This window comes from Tursiops truncatus, chromosome 11 (genome assembly GCF_011762595.2).
Source record: "Tursiops truncatus isolate mTurTru1 chromosome 11, mTurTru1.mat.Y, whole genome shotgun sequence".
NCBI lineage: Eukaryota > Metazoa > Chordata > Mammalia > Artiodactyla > Delphinidae > Tursiops > Tursiops truncatus.
Window position 1 is genome coordinate 31,670,190 of NC_047044.1, and position 13,423 is coordinate 31,683,612.

At 36.9% G+C, this 13,423-nt stretch overlaps 1 protein-coding gene across 8 annotated transcripts in view; it reads left to right on the forward strand.

The window, feature by feature from the left end:
- Positions 1-13,423, forward strand: part of CEP290 (centrosomal protein 290) — a 100,859-nt gene that overhangs the window by 22,119 nt on the left and 65,317 nt on the right. For all 8 annotated transcript variants that reach the window (XR_012324272.1, XM_033866271.2, XM_033866275.2 and 5 more), the window contains 3 exons: positions 1,130-1,242; positions 2,786-2,870; positions 3,422-3,564. Coding sequence is in view for 7 of the 8 variants with exons in the window: in XM_033866271.2 (XP_033722162.1) it covers positions 1,130-1,242; positions 2,786-2,870; positions 3,422-3,564 (341 nt within the window). In the remaining variant the exon portion in view is untranslated. The remainder of the gene's footprint in view (positions 1-1,129; positions 1,243-2,785; positions 2,871-3,421; positions 3,565-13,423) is intronic.

The following is a 13,423-nucleotide window of genomic DNA, read 5'->3' on the forward strand; positions in this document are numbered from 1 at the left end:
AGGTTTTTTTGTTTGTTTTTGTTTTATTTTTTTTTAGCATTATGCTGTCTATAGTACATCAAAAATTTCTAGAAGGGCAAAACTTCATAATTTATTAGTGTATTAAGCAATTTAGTCATTATTCATGATTCTTATCTACTTTATTAATATGTGTCTTTTAACTATTTAAGTACTTATTAATATGGGAAAAGAATGATAGCGAAGATAAAATTTGTAATTGTTTTTCATTAATATCTTTTTTTAAGATTATTTTAATTTTATTTTATTTATTTTTTTGAATACATCTTTATTGGAGTATAATTGCTTCACAATACTATGTTAGTTTCTGTTGTACAACAGAGTGAATCAGCCATATGCATACATATATCCCCATATCCCTTCCCTCTTGAGCCTCCCTCCCACCCTCCCTACCCCACCTCTCTAGGTCGTTGCAAACCACTGAGCTGATCTCCCTGTGCTATGCAGCCGCTTCCCACTAGCTATCTATTTTACATTTGGTAGTGTATATGTCAATGCTACTCTCACTTTGTCCCAGCTTCCCCCCATGCCCCCTCCGTGTCCTTAAGTCCATTCTCTATGTCTATATCTTTATTCCTGCCCTGCCACTAGTTTCATCAATACCATTTTTTTTTTAGATTCCATATATATGCATTAGCATACAATATTTGTTTTTCTCTTTCTGACTTACTTCACTCTGTATGACAGACTCTAGGTCCATCCACCTCACTACAAATAACTCAATTTCGTTTCTTTTTATGGCTGAGTAATATTCCATTGTATCTTAAAAGCTTTTGCACAGCAAAGGAAACCATAAACAAGATGAAAAGCCAACCCTCAGAATGGGAGAAAATATTTGCAGATGAAACAACAGACAAAAGATTAATCTCTAAAATATACAAACAGCTCATGGAGCTCAATATCAAAAAATAAACAACTTATTAATATCTTATTAAAAGTGAGCTAAATCAGGAAGTTGTATAGGAGGCTACATATAGATCAAGGATTTTGGAAATAATTATTCTACATTTTGTTTGAGTTAAAATTTGATTCTAGTTTTTAAGAGTTAAAGTATTGGAATAATAGCAGAGTTATTTTTATGCTTCTCATTTGTTAATTCTTTTATATGTAGGATTAACTGTTGAGAACCTGAACCTAACTGAAGACTTTTCTCAAGAGAATAAAATGGAAGGAAGAAAATTTGATTTCATTAGCCTCAAAAATATGAGTGAAGCACAATCAAAGGTAAATAGTAAGGTACTGCTATGGTGAAGAGAATAAAGAAAAATATTATTATCAGGGCTTTCATTTCTGCCCCCATTGTCTCATTTTGGACATTGCTTCTTTTTATACTTGTTAAATAAAAGGAAAATGTTTTATTTCAATAACCTGTCAATCCCAAGATTCATTAATGAGACATTATTTACTCTGAATACAGATTAGGAGTTCAGATAAAGTAGAGCTGCCGCATAGGAAACCATCATTCAATATTCCACAGTCATGTCAGAATGAGCCTGAAGAGAATATGACCATAGGATCATTATCAAGAATGTTATCTGAAATTCGTCATAGTGTAGAAAGTGAAGTGGATCCTTTTGTCTCTTTAACTAGACATTCTTCATCTATACAAGTGAAAGATAATATTTCACCTCTAGAAACTATTACAATAAGAGAGATTTTTAAAGCACCCTGTCTATAGTCTTTAACAAATCTAGAATCATTAGTCAATACCTTTAGTAGGGAGAATCATGAAGAAATAAATGACCATTTATACTCTGTTTCTGATGAATCTATGAAGAAAGTATCAGGAAGCCATCAGGCACTTGAGAAGACTAATTTCACATAAAAAAGTGATTCTTCTTTACGAGCCTTATCAACAGCTTCAGACTTAATGCAGAAGTTATCACTTAGGCAAAAATCTGCAATACTTTGTCAACAAATTCATGAAAATAGAGCTGACGTGGCTAAATCACAAGTAGCAGCATCAGAAGATGAACAGGTTCATACCCCAATAAACTACGCTTATACCAATTTCAAAGAAGATGTAGGAAAAAGTGAAGTACCCGTACAGACAGAGATTTTGAAAAGTAATCTTGAAGTTAATGTTCTGGACCCTGTGCCAATTACTGCACAATCAAAATTATCTCAGATAGATCCACTTGCAAATCTTATAGAACAGCTATGGACAGAACTAGTATTTCTTAGATCTCAGGTGAGCTCTCCTCCAAATTAACATTCCTGGGATTTTTTTTTAATTCTTTTTTATGACTAACAAAATTCGATAAGTAGCAATTATAATAAGAATTCTTTTATGTTTGCACATTAACACTAATTTATACACATTCTGTCTTTTAAAAGATCTAAAAATGCAATACATCTGAAATGAACTCATTGACTTGCCTAATTTATTAAATGTTTCTTTAGAATGAAGCCATAGCACAGGATTTATTGATCAAAGAAGCACAAAGTAGAAATGCAGAAATAGAGCTTGAACGTCATAGAAGCCAGGCAGAACGGGTAGTGTAAAGGCAGATCATTAAAAGAGATGATTGTGGTGCCAAAGACAAAAACCTTCCTTATCTGTTTGCCTTTTGCCATGGGTGTGGGGTCGGGGGGGAGGTGGGGGGAGGATCATTATCTGTTTTACCTTTTAGATTTTATTTTATTTTTGTGAGTGCTGCTACGTTTCTGTAGCTTGCTGTGGGTATGTTAAACCTCAATTGGTCAAACTTCAAAACTATTGTCATTTTTTTTTAAATCAATTTTTTTCTCTTTATGTTTTGTTTAGAATGAATTTCTTTCAAGAGAACTAATTGAAAAAGAAAGAGATTTAGAAAGAAGTAGAACAATAATAGCCAAGTTTCAGAATAAATGTAAGTCACTATTATCTCTTATTTTTCTTATTTATTTAGTCTGTACTGAAAATTATGGGATTGAAAGGACTTTACTACATTCTGTTTTCTAGTCTGTTTTAGCCTTAACTAACTATAATGTATAGACTTCAGTCTCTCATTCATCTATTTGGTTTGCCTTGCTATATTCATTTTCAGAGCATGTTATTAATCTGAATTTATTGTGATGATAAATAAGTCTATTTTTCTCTTTTGTTCTCTAATGAAAGTACAGTTAGAAAAACAAATTTAAGACATTTTTAATATAAAATAAAGGCAAAGTATGCTTATGATTTATTTCTTTCAGCCATGAGATATATATATATATATATATGTACAGGATTTAAATAGGTGTGTGATTTAACTTCATCATTCACACATTGGATTTATAGTTGAATTTTTTGTACATTTATTTGCATTTGCATTTTATAAATGGGTTATTTTTACTGTATGTGAAATATTTGTAATCTATATAGCATAGTGTAAATTGTAAAAAAATCTATTCATTCAATGAAAAAAATATTTCATTTTAGTAAAAGAATTAGTTGAAGAAAATAAGCAACTTGAGGAAGGTATGAAAGAAATATTGCAAGCTATTAAGGAAATGCAGAAAGATCCTGATGTTAAAGGAGGGGAAACATCTCTAATTATTCCCAGTCTTGAAAGACTAGTTAATGTAAGTTATTTTTATATTAATGGTTTTATTTTGTTGTTTCATCACTTCAAAGATATTGTTCCACTCTCATTGATCTCCACAGTTTCTGATGAAACATTTGTTGTCATTTGAGTCATTGTTCTCCCGTATGAAATGTGTAGTTCTTCTTGGGCTACTTTCAAAACTTTCTCTTTTTATTTGGTTTTTGCCAATTTGACTGCAATGTGCCAAGGGTGTGTATGTGTGTGTATGTGTGTGTGTAGCTTGTTTGGGGTTTGCTGAGCTTGAATCTGTTCACTTATGCTATTCACCACAATTGGGAAGTTTTCTGCCATTAATTTCTTCAATCATTTTTTTGCCTCATTCTCTCTGGGACTCCACTGAAACATGTTAGGCCTTTTGATATTGTCCCACAACTCCTTGAGGCTCTGTTCATTTTATCGTTCCTAATTTTTTATCTTTTCTGTTCCCAGTTGGATAATTCCCATTGATTTATCTTCAAGTTCACTGATACTTTCTTCTGTCATCTCCATTTTTCTGTTTGAATGGTCAGCTTGAGACCTGGCAGAGCTTTTACACAGAATTTGAAGATCCCTTTTGTTGGTTCTTTTCCTTCTGGAATTCCCCTCTCACTATTCTGTGGCTTTGGGTCCTATCCTCTGGTTTTTAGGCCAGAAAGAAGACAGGTCACTGGAACTGCAGCTTGCCCTCTCAGTTAAGCCTTAAAAACAACAAATTTACTGCTTGCTAGTCCTGTCTTCCAAGTTTCAAGTCCCCTCCAAAATCTGTTGCTTTTGTTCATTTTCTAGAACTTTTATGTAGTAGTTTTTTGTATTCACTTGTTAAATGTGGGAGGGTAGGTCTGTTAGGACCTTACACCACAAACCTAGAAGTGTAATAGGATGTAGTAAGAATATTTTGAATATTTAAAGACTTAAGAATTACTATGAGAAAGATTTTAGCCATTAAATGATGTTCTTTTTATATTTACCATATAGGGACTTAAGAGTTCTACGGTATTGATGAGTGTCTGTTATATAAACTTGAATAAAACATAAATTTTTAGATTCTTAATATTTAAATCTATGTCATTTACATGATCTGAACATAGTTAACATGCATTATTATACTATGCTTGATTTATATAGAAAAAAGTCTTATTCATTGAATTGCTTTTTTTACGATTAGTCAATAGTTGAATACTTTTGTTTTTGAATTTTATTTTATTTTTTTATGCAGCAGGTTCTTATTAGTTACCTATTTTATATATATTAGTGTATATATGTCAGTCCCAATCTCCCAATTCATCCCACCACCACCGACTCCCGCCACTTTCCCCCCTTGGTGTACATACGTTTGTTCTCTACATCTGTGTCTCAATTTCTGCCCTGCAAACCGGTTCATCTGTACCATTTTTCTAGGTTCCACATATATGTGTTAATATACGATATTTGTTTTTCTCTTTCTAACTTACTTCACTCTGTATGACAGTCTCTAGATCCATCCACATCTCAACAAATGACCCAATTTCGTTCCTTTTCATGGCTGAGTATATTCCATTGTATATATGTACCACATCTTCTTTATCCATTCGTCTGTCGACGGGCATTTAGGTTGCTTCCATGACCTGGCTATTGTAAATAGTGCTGCAATGAACATTGGGGTGCCTATGTCTTTTTGAATTATGGTTTTCTCTGGGTATATGCCCAGTAGTGGGATTGCTGGGTCATATGGTAATTCTATTTTTAGTTTTTTAAGGAATCTTCATACTGTTCTCCATAGTGGCTGAATCAGTTTACATTCCCACCAACAGTGTAAGAGGGTTCCCTTTTCTTCACACCCTCTCCAGCATTTGTTGTTGTAGATTTTCTGATGCTGCCCATTCTAACCAATGTGAGGAGATACCTCATTGTAGTTTTGATTTGCATTTCTCTAATAATTAGTGATGTTGAGCAGCTTTTCATGTGCTTCTTGGCCATCTGTATGTCTTCTTTGGAGAAATGTCTATTTAGGTCTTCTGCCCATTTTTGGATTCGGTTGTTTGTTATTTTAATATTGAGCTGCATGAGCTGTTTATATATTTTGGAGATTAATCCTTTGTGCATTGATTCGTTGGCAAATATTTTCTCCCGTTCTGAGGGTTCTCTTTTTGTCTTGTTTGTAGTTTCCTTTGATTTGCAGAAGCTTTAAAGTTGCATTAGGTCCCATTTGTTTATTTTTGTTTTTATTTACATTACTCTAGGAGGTGGATCAAAAAAGATCTTGCTGTGATTTATGTCAAACAGTGTTCTGCCTATGTCTTCCTCTAAGAGTTTTATAGTATCTGGCCTTACATTTAGGTCTATTCCATTTTGAGTTTATTTTTGTGTATGGTGTTAGGGAGTGTTCTAATTTCATTCTTTTACATGTAGCTGTCCAGTTTTCCCAGCACCACTTATTGAAGAGACTGTCTTTTCTCCATTGTATATCCTTGCCTCCTTTGTCATAGATTAGTTGACCATAGGTGCGTGGTTTATCTCTGGGCTTTCTATCATTTTCCATTGATCTATGTTTCTGTTTTTGTGCCAGTACCATACTGTCTTGATTACTGTCGCATTGTAGTATAGTCTGAAGTCAGGGAGCCTGATTCCTCAAGCTCCGTTTTTCTTTCTCAAGATTGCTTTGGCTGTTCGGGGTTTTTGTGTTTCCATACAAATTGTGAAATTTTTTGTTCTGTGAAAAATGCCAGTGGTAGTTTGAAAGGGATTGCATTGAACCTGTAGATTGCTTTGGGTAGTAGAGTCATTTTCACACTGTTGATTCTTCCAATCCAAGAACATGGTGTATCTCTCCATCTATTTGTATCACCTTTAATTTCTTTCATCAGTGTCTTATAATTTTCTTCATACAGGTCTTTTGTCTCCTTAGGCAGGTTTATTCCTAGGTATTTTATTCTTTTTGTTGCAGTGGTAAGTGGGAGTGTTTTCTTAATTTCACTTTCAGATTTTTGATCATTAGTGTATAATAATTCAAGAGATTTCTCTGCATTAATTTTGTATCCTGATACTTTGCCAAATTCATTGATTAGCTCTAGTAGTTTTCTGGTAGCCTCTTTAGGATTCTCTACGTGTAGTATCATGTCATCTGCAAACAGTGACAGCTTTACTTCTTCTTTTCCAATTTGCATTCCTTTTATTTCTTTTTCTTCTCTGGTTGCTGTGGCTAAAACTTCCAAAACTATGTTGAATAATACTGGTGAGAGTAGGCAAGCTTGTCTTGTTCCTGATCTTAGTGGAAATGCTTTCAGTTTTTCACCATTGAGGACGATGTTGGCTGTGGGTTTGTCATATATGGCCTTTATTATGTTGAGGTAAGTTCGCTCTCTGCCTACTTTCTGGAGGATGTTTTTCATAAATTGGTGTTGAATTTTGTCGGAATCTTTCTCTGCATCTATTGAGATGATCATCTGGTTTTTCTCCTTCAATTTGTTAATTTGGTGTATCACATTGATTGATTTGCATATATTGAAGAATCCTTGCATTCCTGGGATAAATCCCACTTGATCATGGTGTATGATCTTTTTAATGTAGTGTTGGATTCTGTTTGCTAGTATTTTGTTGAGAATTTTTGCATCTATATTCATCAGTGATATTGGCCTGTAGTTTTCTTTCTTTGTGACATCTTTTTCTGGTTTTGGTATCAGGGTGATGGTGGCTTCGTAGAATGAGTTTGGGAGTGTTCCTCCCTCTGCTATATTTTGGAAGTGTTTGAGAAGGATAGGTGTTAAGTCTTCTCTAAATGTTTGATAGAATTCTCCTGTGAAGCCATCTGGTCCTGAACTTTTGTTTGTTGGAAGATTTTTAATCACAGTTTGCATTTCAGTGCTTGTGATTGGTCGGTTCATATTTTCTATTTCTTCCCGGTTCAGTCTTGGAAGGTTGTACGTTTCTAAGAATTTGTCCATTTCTTCCAGGTTGTCCATTTTATTGGCATAGAGTTGCTTGTAGTAGTCTCTCATGATCCTTTGTATTTCTGCAATGTCAGTTGTTACTTCTCCTTTTTCATTTCTACTTCTAGTGATTTGAGTCTTCTCCCTTTTTTTCTTGATGAGTCTGGCTAATGGTTTATCAATTTTGTTTATCTTCTCAAAGAACCAGCTTTTAATTTTATTGATCTTTGCTATCATTTCCTTCATTTCTTTTTCATTTATTTCTGATCTGATCTTTATGATTTCTTTCCTTCTGCTAACTTCGGGGTGTTTTTGTTCTTCTTTCTCTAACTGCTTTAGGTGTAAGGTTAGTTTGTTTATTTGAGATGTTTCTTGTTTTTTAAGGTAGGATTGTATTGCTATAAACTTCACTCTTTTTTTTTTTTTTTTTTTTTTGCTGTACGTGGGCCTCTCACTGTTGTGGCCTCTGCAGTTGCGGAGCACAGGATCCGGATGCGCAGGCTCAACGGCCATGGCTTACGGGCCTAGCCGCTCCGCTGCATGTGGGATCTTCCCGGACCAGGGCACGAACCTGTGCCCCCTGCATCGGCAGGCGGACTCTCAAGCACTGTGCCACCAGGGAAGCCCCTATACTTCACTCTTAAAACTGCTTTTGCTTCATCCCATAGGTTTTGGTCGTCGTGTTTTCATTGTCATTTGTTTCTAGGTATTTTTTGATTTCCTCTTTGATTTCTTCACTGATTTCTTGGTTATTAAGTAGTGTATTGTTTAGCCTCCATGTGTTTATATTTTTTACAGATTTTTTCCTGTAATTGATTTCTAGTCATAACGTTGTGGGTAGAAAAGATACCTGATATGATTTCAATTTTCTTAAATTTATCAGGGTTTGATTTGTGACCTAATATATGATCTATCCTGGAGAATGTTCTATGAGCATTTGAGAAGAAAGTGTATTCTGTTGTTTTTGGATGGAATGTCCTATAAATATCAATTAAGTCCATCCTGTTTAATGCATCATTTAAAGCTTGTGTTTTCTTATTTATTTTCATTTTGGATGATCTGTCCATTGGTGAAAGTGGGGTGTTAAAGTCCCCTACTATGATTGTGTTACTGTCAATTGTGTTACTGTCGATTTCCCTTTTTATGGCTATTAGTATTTGCCTTATGTATTGAGGTGCTCCTCTGTTGGGTGCATAAATATTTACAGTTGTTATATCTACTTCTTGGATTGATCCCTTGATCATTATGTAGTGTCCTTCTTTGTCTCTAGTAATAGTCTTTGTTTTAAACTGTATTTTATCTGATATGAGATTTGCTACTCCAGCTTTCTTTTGATTTCCATTTGCATGGAATATCTTTTTCCATCCCCTCTCTTTCAGTCTGTATGTGTCCCTAGGTCTGAAGTGGGTCTCTGGGTCTCTCTGAAGTGGGTAGACAGCATATATACAGGTCTTGTTTTTGTATCCATTCAGGCAGTCTATGTCTTTTGGTTGGAGCATTTACTCCATTTACATTTAAGGTAATTATCAATATGTATGTTCCTATTACCATTTTCTTAATTGTTTTGGGTTTGTTATTGTAGGTCTTTTCCTTCTCTTGAGTTTCCTGCCTAGAGAAGTTCCTTTAGTATTTGTTGTAAAGCTTGTTTGGTGGTGCTGAATTCTCTTAGCTTTTGCTTGTCTGTAAAGGTTTTTAATTTCTCCGTCAGATCTGAATGAGGTCCTTGCTGGGTAGAGTAATCTTGGTTGTAGGTTTTTCCCTTTCATCACTTTAAATATGTCCTGCCACTTCCTTCTGGCTTGCAGAGTTTCTGCTGAACGATCAGCTATTAACCTTATGGGGATTCCCTTGCATGTTATTTGTTGTTTTTCCCTTGCTGCTTTTAATAATTTTTGTTTGTATTTAATTTTTCATAGTTTGATGAATATGTGTCTTGACATGTTTCTCCTTCAATTTATCCTGTATGGGACTCTCTGTGCTTCCTGGACTTGATTAACTATTTCCTTTCCCATATCAGGGAAGTTTTCAACTATAATCGCTTCAAATATTTTCTCAGTCCCATTCTTTTTCTCTTCTTCTGGGACCCCTGTAATTAGAATGTTGTTGCATTTAATGTTGTCCCAGAGGTCTCTGAGACTGTCCTCAATTCTTTTCAGTCTTTTTTATTTATTCTGCTCTGCAATAGTTATTTCCACTATTTAATCTTCCAGGTCACTTATCCGTTCTTCTGCTCAGTTATTCTGCTATTGATCCCTTCTAGAGCATTTTTAATTTCATTTATTGTGTTGTTCATCACATTTTGTTTGCTCTTTAGTTCTTCTAGGTGCTTGTTAAACGTTTCTTGTATTTTCTCCAATCTATTTCCAAGATTTTGGATCATTTTTACTAATAATATTCTCAATTCTTTTTCAGGTACACTGCCTATTTCCTCTTCATTTGTTACATCTGGTGGGTTTTTGCCTTGCTCCTTCATCTGCTATGTGGTTCTCTATCTTCTCATTTTGCTTAACTTACTGTGTTTGGGGTCTCCTTTTCGCAGGCTGCAGGTTCGTAGTTCCTGTTGTTTTTGGTGTCTGCCCTCAGTGGCTAAGGTTGGTTCAGTGGGTTGTGTATGCTTCCTGGTGGAGGGGACTAGTGCCTATGTTCTTGTGGATGAGGCTGGATCTTGTCTTTCTGGTCGGCAGGTCCACGTCTGGTGGTGTGTTTTGGAGTGTCTCTGACCTTATTATGATTATAGGCAGCCTCTCTGCTAATGGGTGTGGTTGTGTTCCTGTCTTGCTAGTTGTTTGGCATGGGGTGTCCAGCACTGTAGCTTGCTGGTCATTGAGTGGAGCTGGGTCTTGGCTGAGATGGAGATTTCTGGGAGATTTTTGCCGTTTGGTATTACGTGGAGCTGAGAGGTCTCTGGTGGACCAATGTCCTGAACTTGGCTCTCCCACCTCAGAGACACAGCCCTGATGCCTGTGTGGGGCACCAAGAGCCTGTTATCCACACAGCTCAGAATAAAAGGGAGAACAGATGAAAGAAAGAATGAAAAAGATGAAATAAAATAAAATGAAATGGTTATTAAAATAAAAATATTTTAAAAATTTTTAATGTAATCAAAAAAAAGAAAGAAGTGAGCAACCAAATCAAAAAATAAATCCACCAATGATAAAAAGAGCTGAAAACCATACTAAGAGAAAAAGAAAGAAAAAACAGACAGACAGAACCCTAGGACAAATGGTAAAAGCAAAGCTATATAGACAAAATCACACACAGAAGCATACACATACACACTCATAAACAGAGAAAAAGGGAAAAAATATGTATCGTTGCTTCCCAAGTCCACGTCCTCAATTTGGGATGATTTGTTGTCTATTCAGGTATTCCATAGATGCAGGGTACATCAAATTGATTGTGGAGATTTAATCCGCTGCTCCTGAGGCTGCTGGGAGAGATTTCCCTTTCTCCTCTTTGTTCGTCCAGCTCCTGGGGTTTAGCTTTGGATTTGTACCCGTCTCTGCGTGTAGCTCACCTAAGGGCATCTGTTCCTCGCTCAGACAGGATGGGGTTAAAGGAGCTGCTGATTCTGGGCTCTGGCTCACTAATGCTGCGGGGAGGGAGGGGTACGGAGTGTGGGGCGAGCCTGCGACGGCAGAGGACCACGTGACGTTGCACCAGCCTGAGGATCTGTGTTCTCCCAGGGAAGTTGTCCCTGGGTCATGGGACCCTAGCAGTGGCGGGCTGCACAGGCTCCTGGGAGGGGCGGTGTGGATACTGACCTGTGCTCGCACACAGGCTTCTTGGTGCCGGTGGCAGCCGCCTTAGCGTCTCATGCCCGTCTCTGGGGTCCGCACTGATAGCTGCGGCTCGCGCCAGTCTCTGGAGCTCCTTTAAGCAGCGCTCTTAATCCCCCCTCCTCGCGCACCAGGAAACAAAGAGGGAAGAAAAAGTCTCTTGCCTCTTCGGCCATTCCAGACATTTTCCCGGACTCCCTCCTGGATAGCTATGGCGCACTAGCCCCGTTTAGGCTGTGTTCACGCAGCCAACCCCTGTCCTCTCCCTGGAATCCGACTGAAGCCCAAGCCTCGGCTCCCAATCCCCGCCCGCCCCGGCGGGGGAGCAGACAAGCCTCTCCGGCTGGTCGGCACCGATCCTCTGTGTAGGAATCTCTCCGCTTTGCCCTCCGCACCCCTGTTGCTGTGCTCTCCTCCGTGGCGCCAAAGCTTCCCCCCTTTGCCACCTGCAGTCTCCGCCCGCGAAGGGGCTTCCTAGTGTGTGGAAGCTTTCCCTCCTTCACAGCTCCCTCCTGCTGGTGCAGATCCCGTCCCTATTCTTTCATCTCTGTTTTATTTATTTTTTTTCTTTTGCCCTACCCTGATACGTGGGGAGTTTCTTGCCTTTTCGGAGGTCTAAGGTCTTCTGCCAGCATTCAGTAGGTGTTCTGTAGGAGTTGTTCCACATGTAGATGTATTTCTGATGTATTTGTGGGGAGGAGGGTGATCTCCATGTCTTACTCTTCCGCCATCTTGAAGCTCCTCCCTCCCATACACATTTTAAGATTTTTTGTTCTAGTTCTGTAAAACATGCCACTGGTAATTTGATAGGGATTGCACTGAATCTGTAGATTGCTGTGAGTAGGATAGTCATTTTCACAATATTGATTTTTCCAATCCAAGAACATGGTATATCTCTCCATCTGTTTGCATCATTTTTGATGCCTTTCACGAGTGTCTTAGAGTTTTCTGAGTCAGGTCTTTTACCTCCTTAGGTAGGTTTATTCCTAGGTATTTTATTCTTTTTGTTGCAATGGTGAATGGGATTGTTTGCTTAATTTCTCTTTCTTATCTTTCGTTGTTAGTGTATAGGAATGCAAGTGATTTCTGTGCATTAATTTTGTTTCCTGCAACTTTAGCAAATTCATTGATTAGCTCTAGTAGTTTTCTGGTGGCATCTTTAGGATTCTCTATGTATAGTATTATGTCATCTGCAAACAGTGACAGTTTTACTTCTTCTTTTCCAATTTGTATTCCTTTTATTTCTTTTCCTTCTCTGATTGCCGTGGCTAGGACTTACAAAGTATGTTGAATAATAGTGGCGAGAGTGGAAATCCTTGTCTTTTTCCTGATCTTAGAGGAAAGGCTTTCAGTTTTTTACCATTGAGAATGATGTTTGCTGTGGGTTTGTCGTATATGGCCTTTATGATGTTGAGGTAGGTTCCCTCTGTGCCCACTTTCTGGAGAGTTTTTATCATAAATGGGGTGTTGAATTTTGTCAAAAGCTTTTTCTGCATCTATTGAGATGATCATATGGTTTTTCTTCTTCAATTTGTTAATATGGTGTATCACATTGATTGATTTGCGTATATTGAAGAATCCTTGCATACCCTGGATAAATCCCACTTGATCATGTTGTATGGTCCTTTTAATGTGTTGTTGGATTCTGTTTGCTAGTGTTTTGTTGAGGATTTTTGCATCTATATTCATCAGTGATATTGGTCTGTAATTTTCTTTTTTTGTAGTATCTTTGTCTGGTTTTGGTATCAGGGTGATGATGGCCTCATAGAATAAATTTGGGGGTGTTCCTTCTTCAATTTTTTGGAAGAGTTTGAGAAAATTGGTGTTACCTCTTCTCTAAATATTTGATAGAATTCACCTGTGAAGCCATCTGATCCTGGAGCTTTTGTTTGTTGGAAGATTTTTAATCACAGTTTCAGTTTCAGTGCTTGTGATTGGTCTCTTCATATTTTCTATTTTTTCCTGGTTCAGTCTTGGAAGGTTATACCTTTCTACGAATTTGTCTGTTTCTTCAAGGTTGTCCATTTTATTGGCATAGAGTTGCTTGTAGTAGTCTCTTAGGATGCTTTGTATTTCTACAGTGTCAGTTGTAACTTCTCCATTTTCATTTCTAATTTTATTGATTGGAGTCCTCTCCCTCTTTTTCTTGATAAGTCTGGCTAAAGGTTTATCA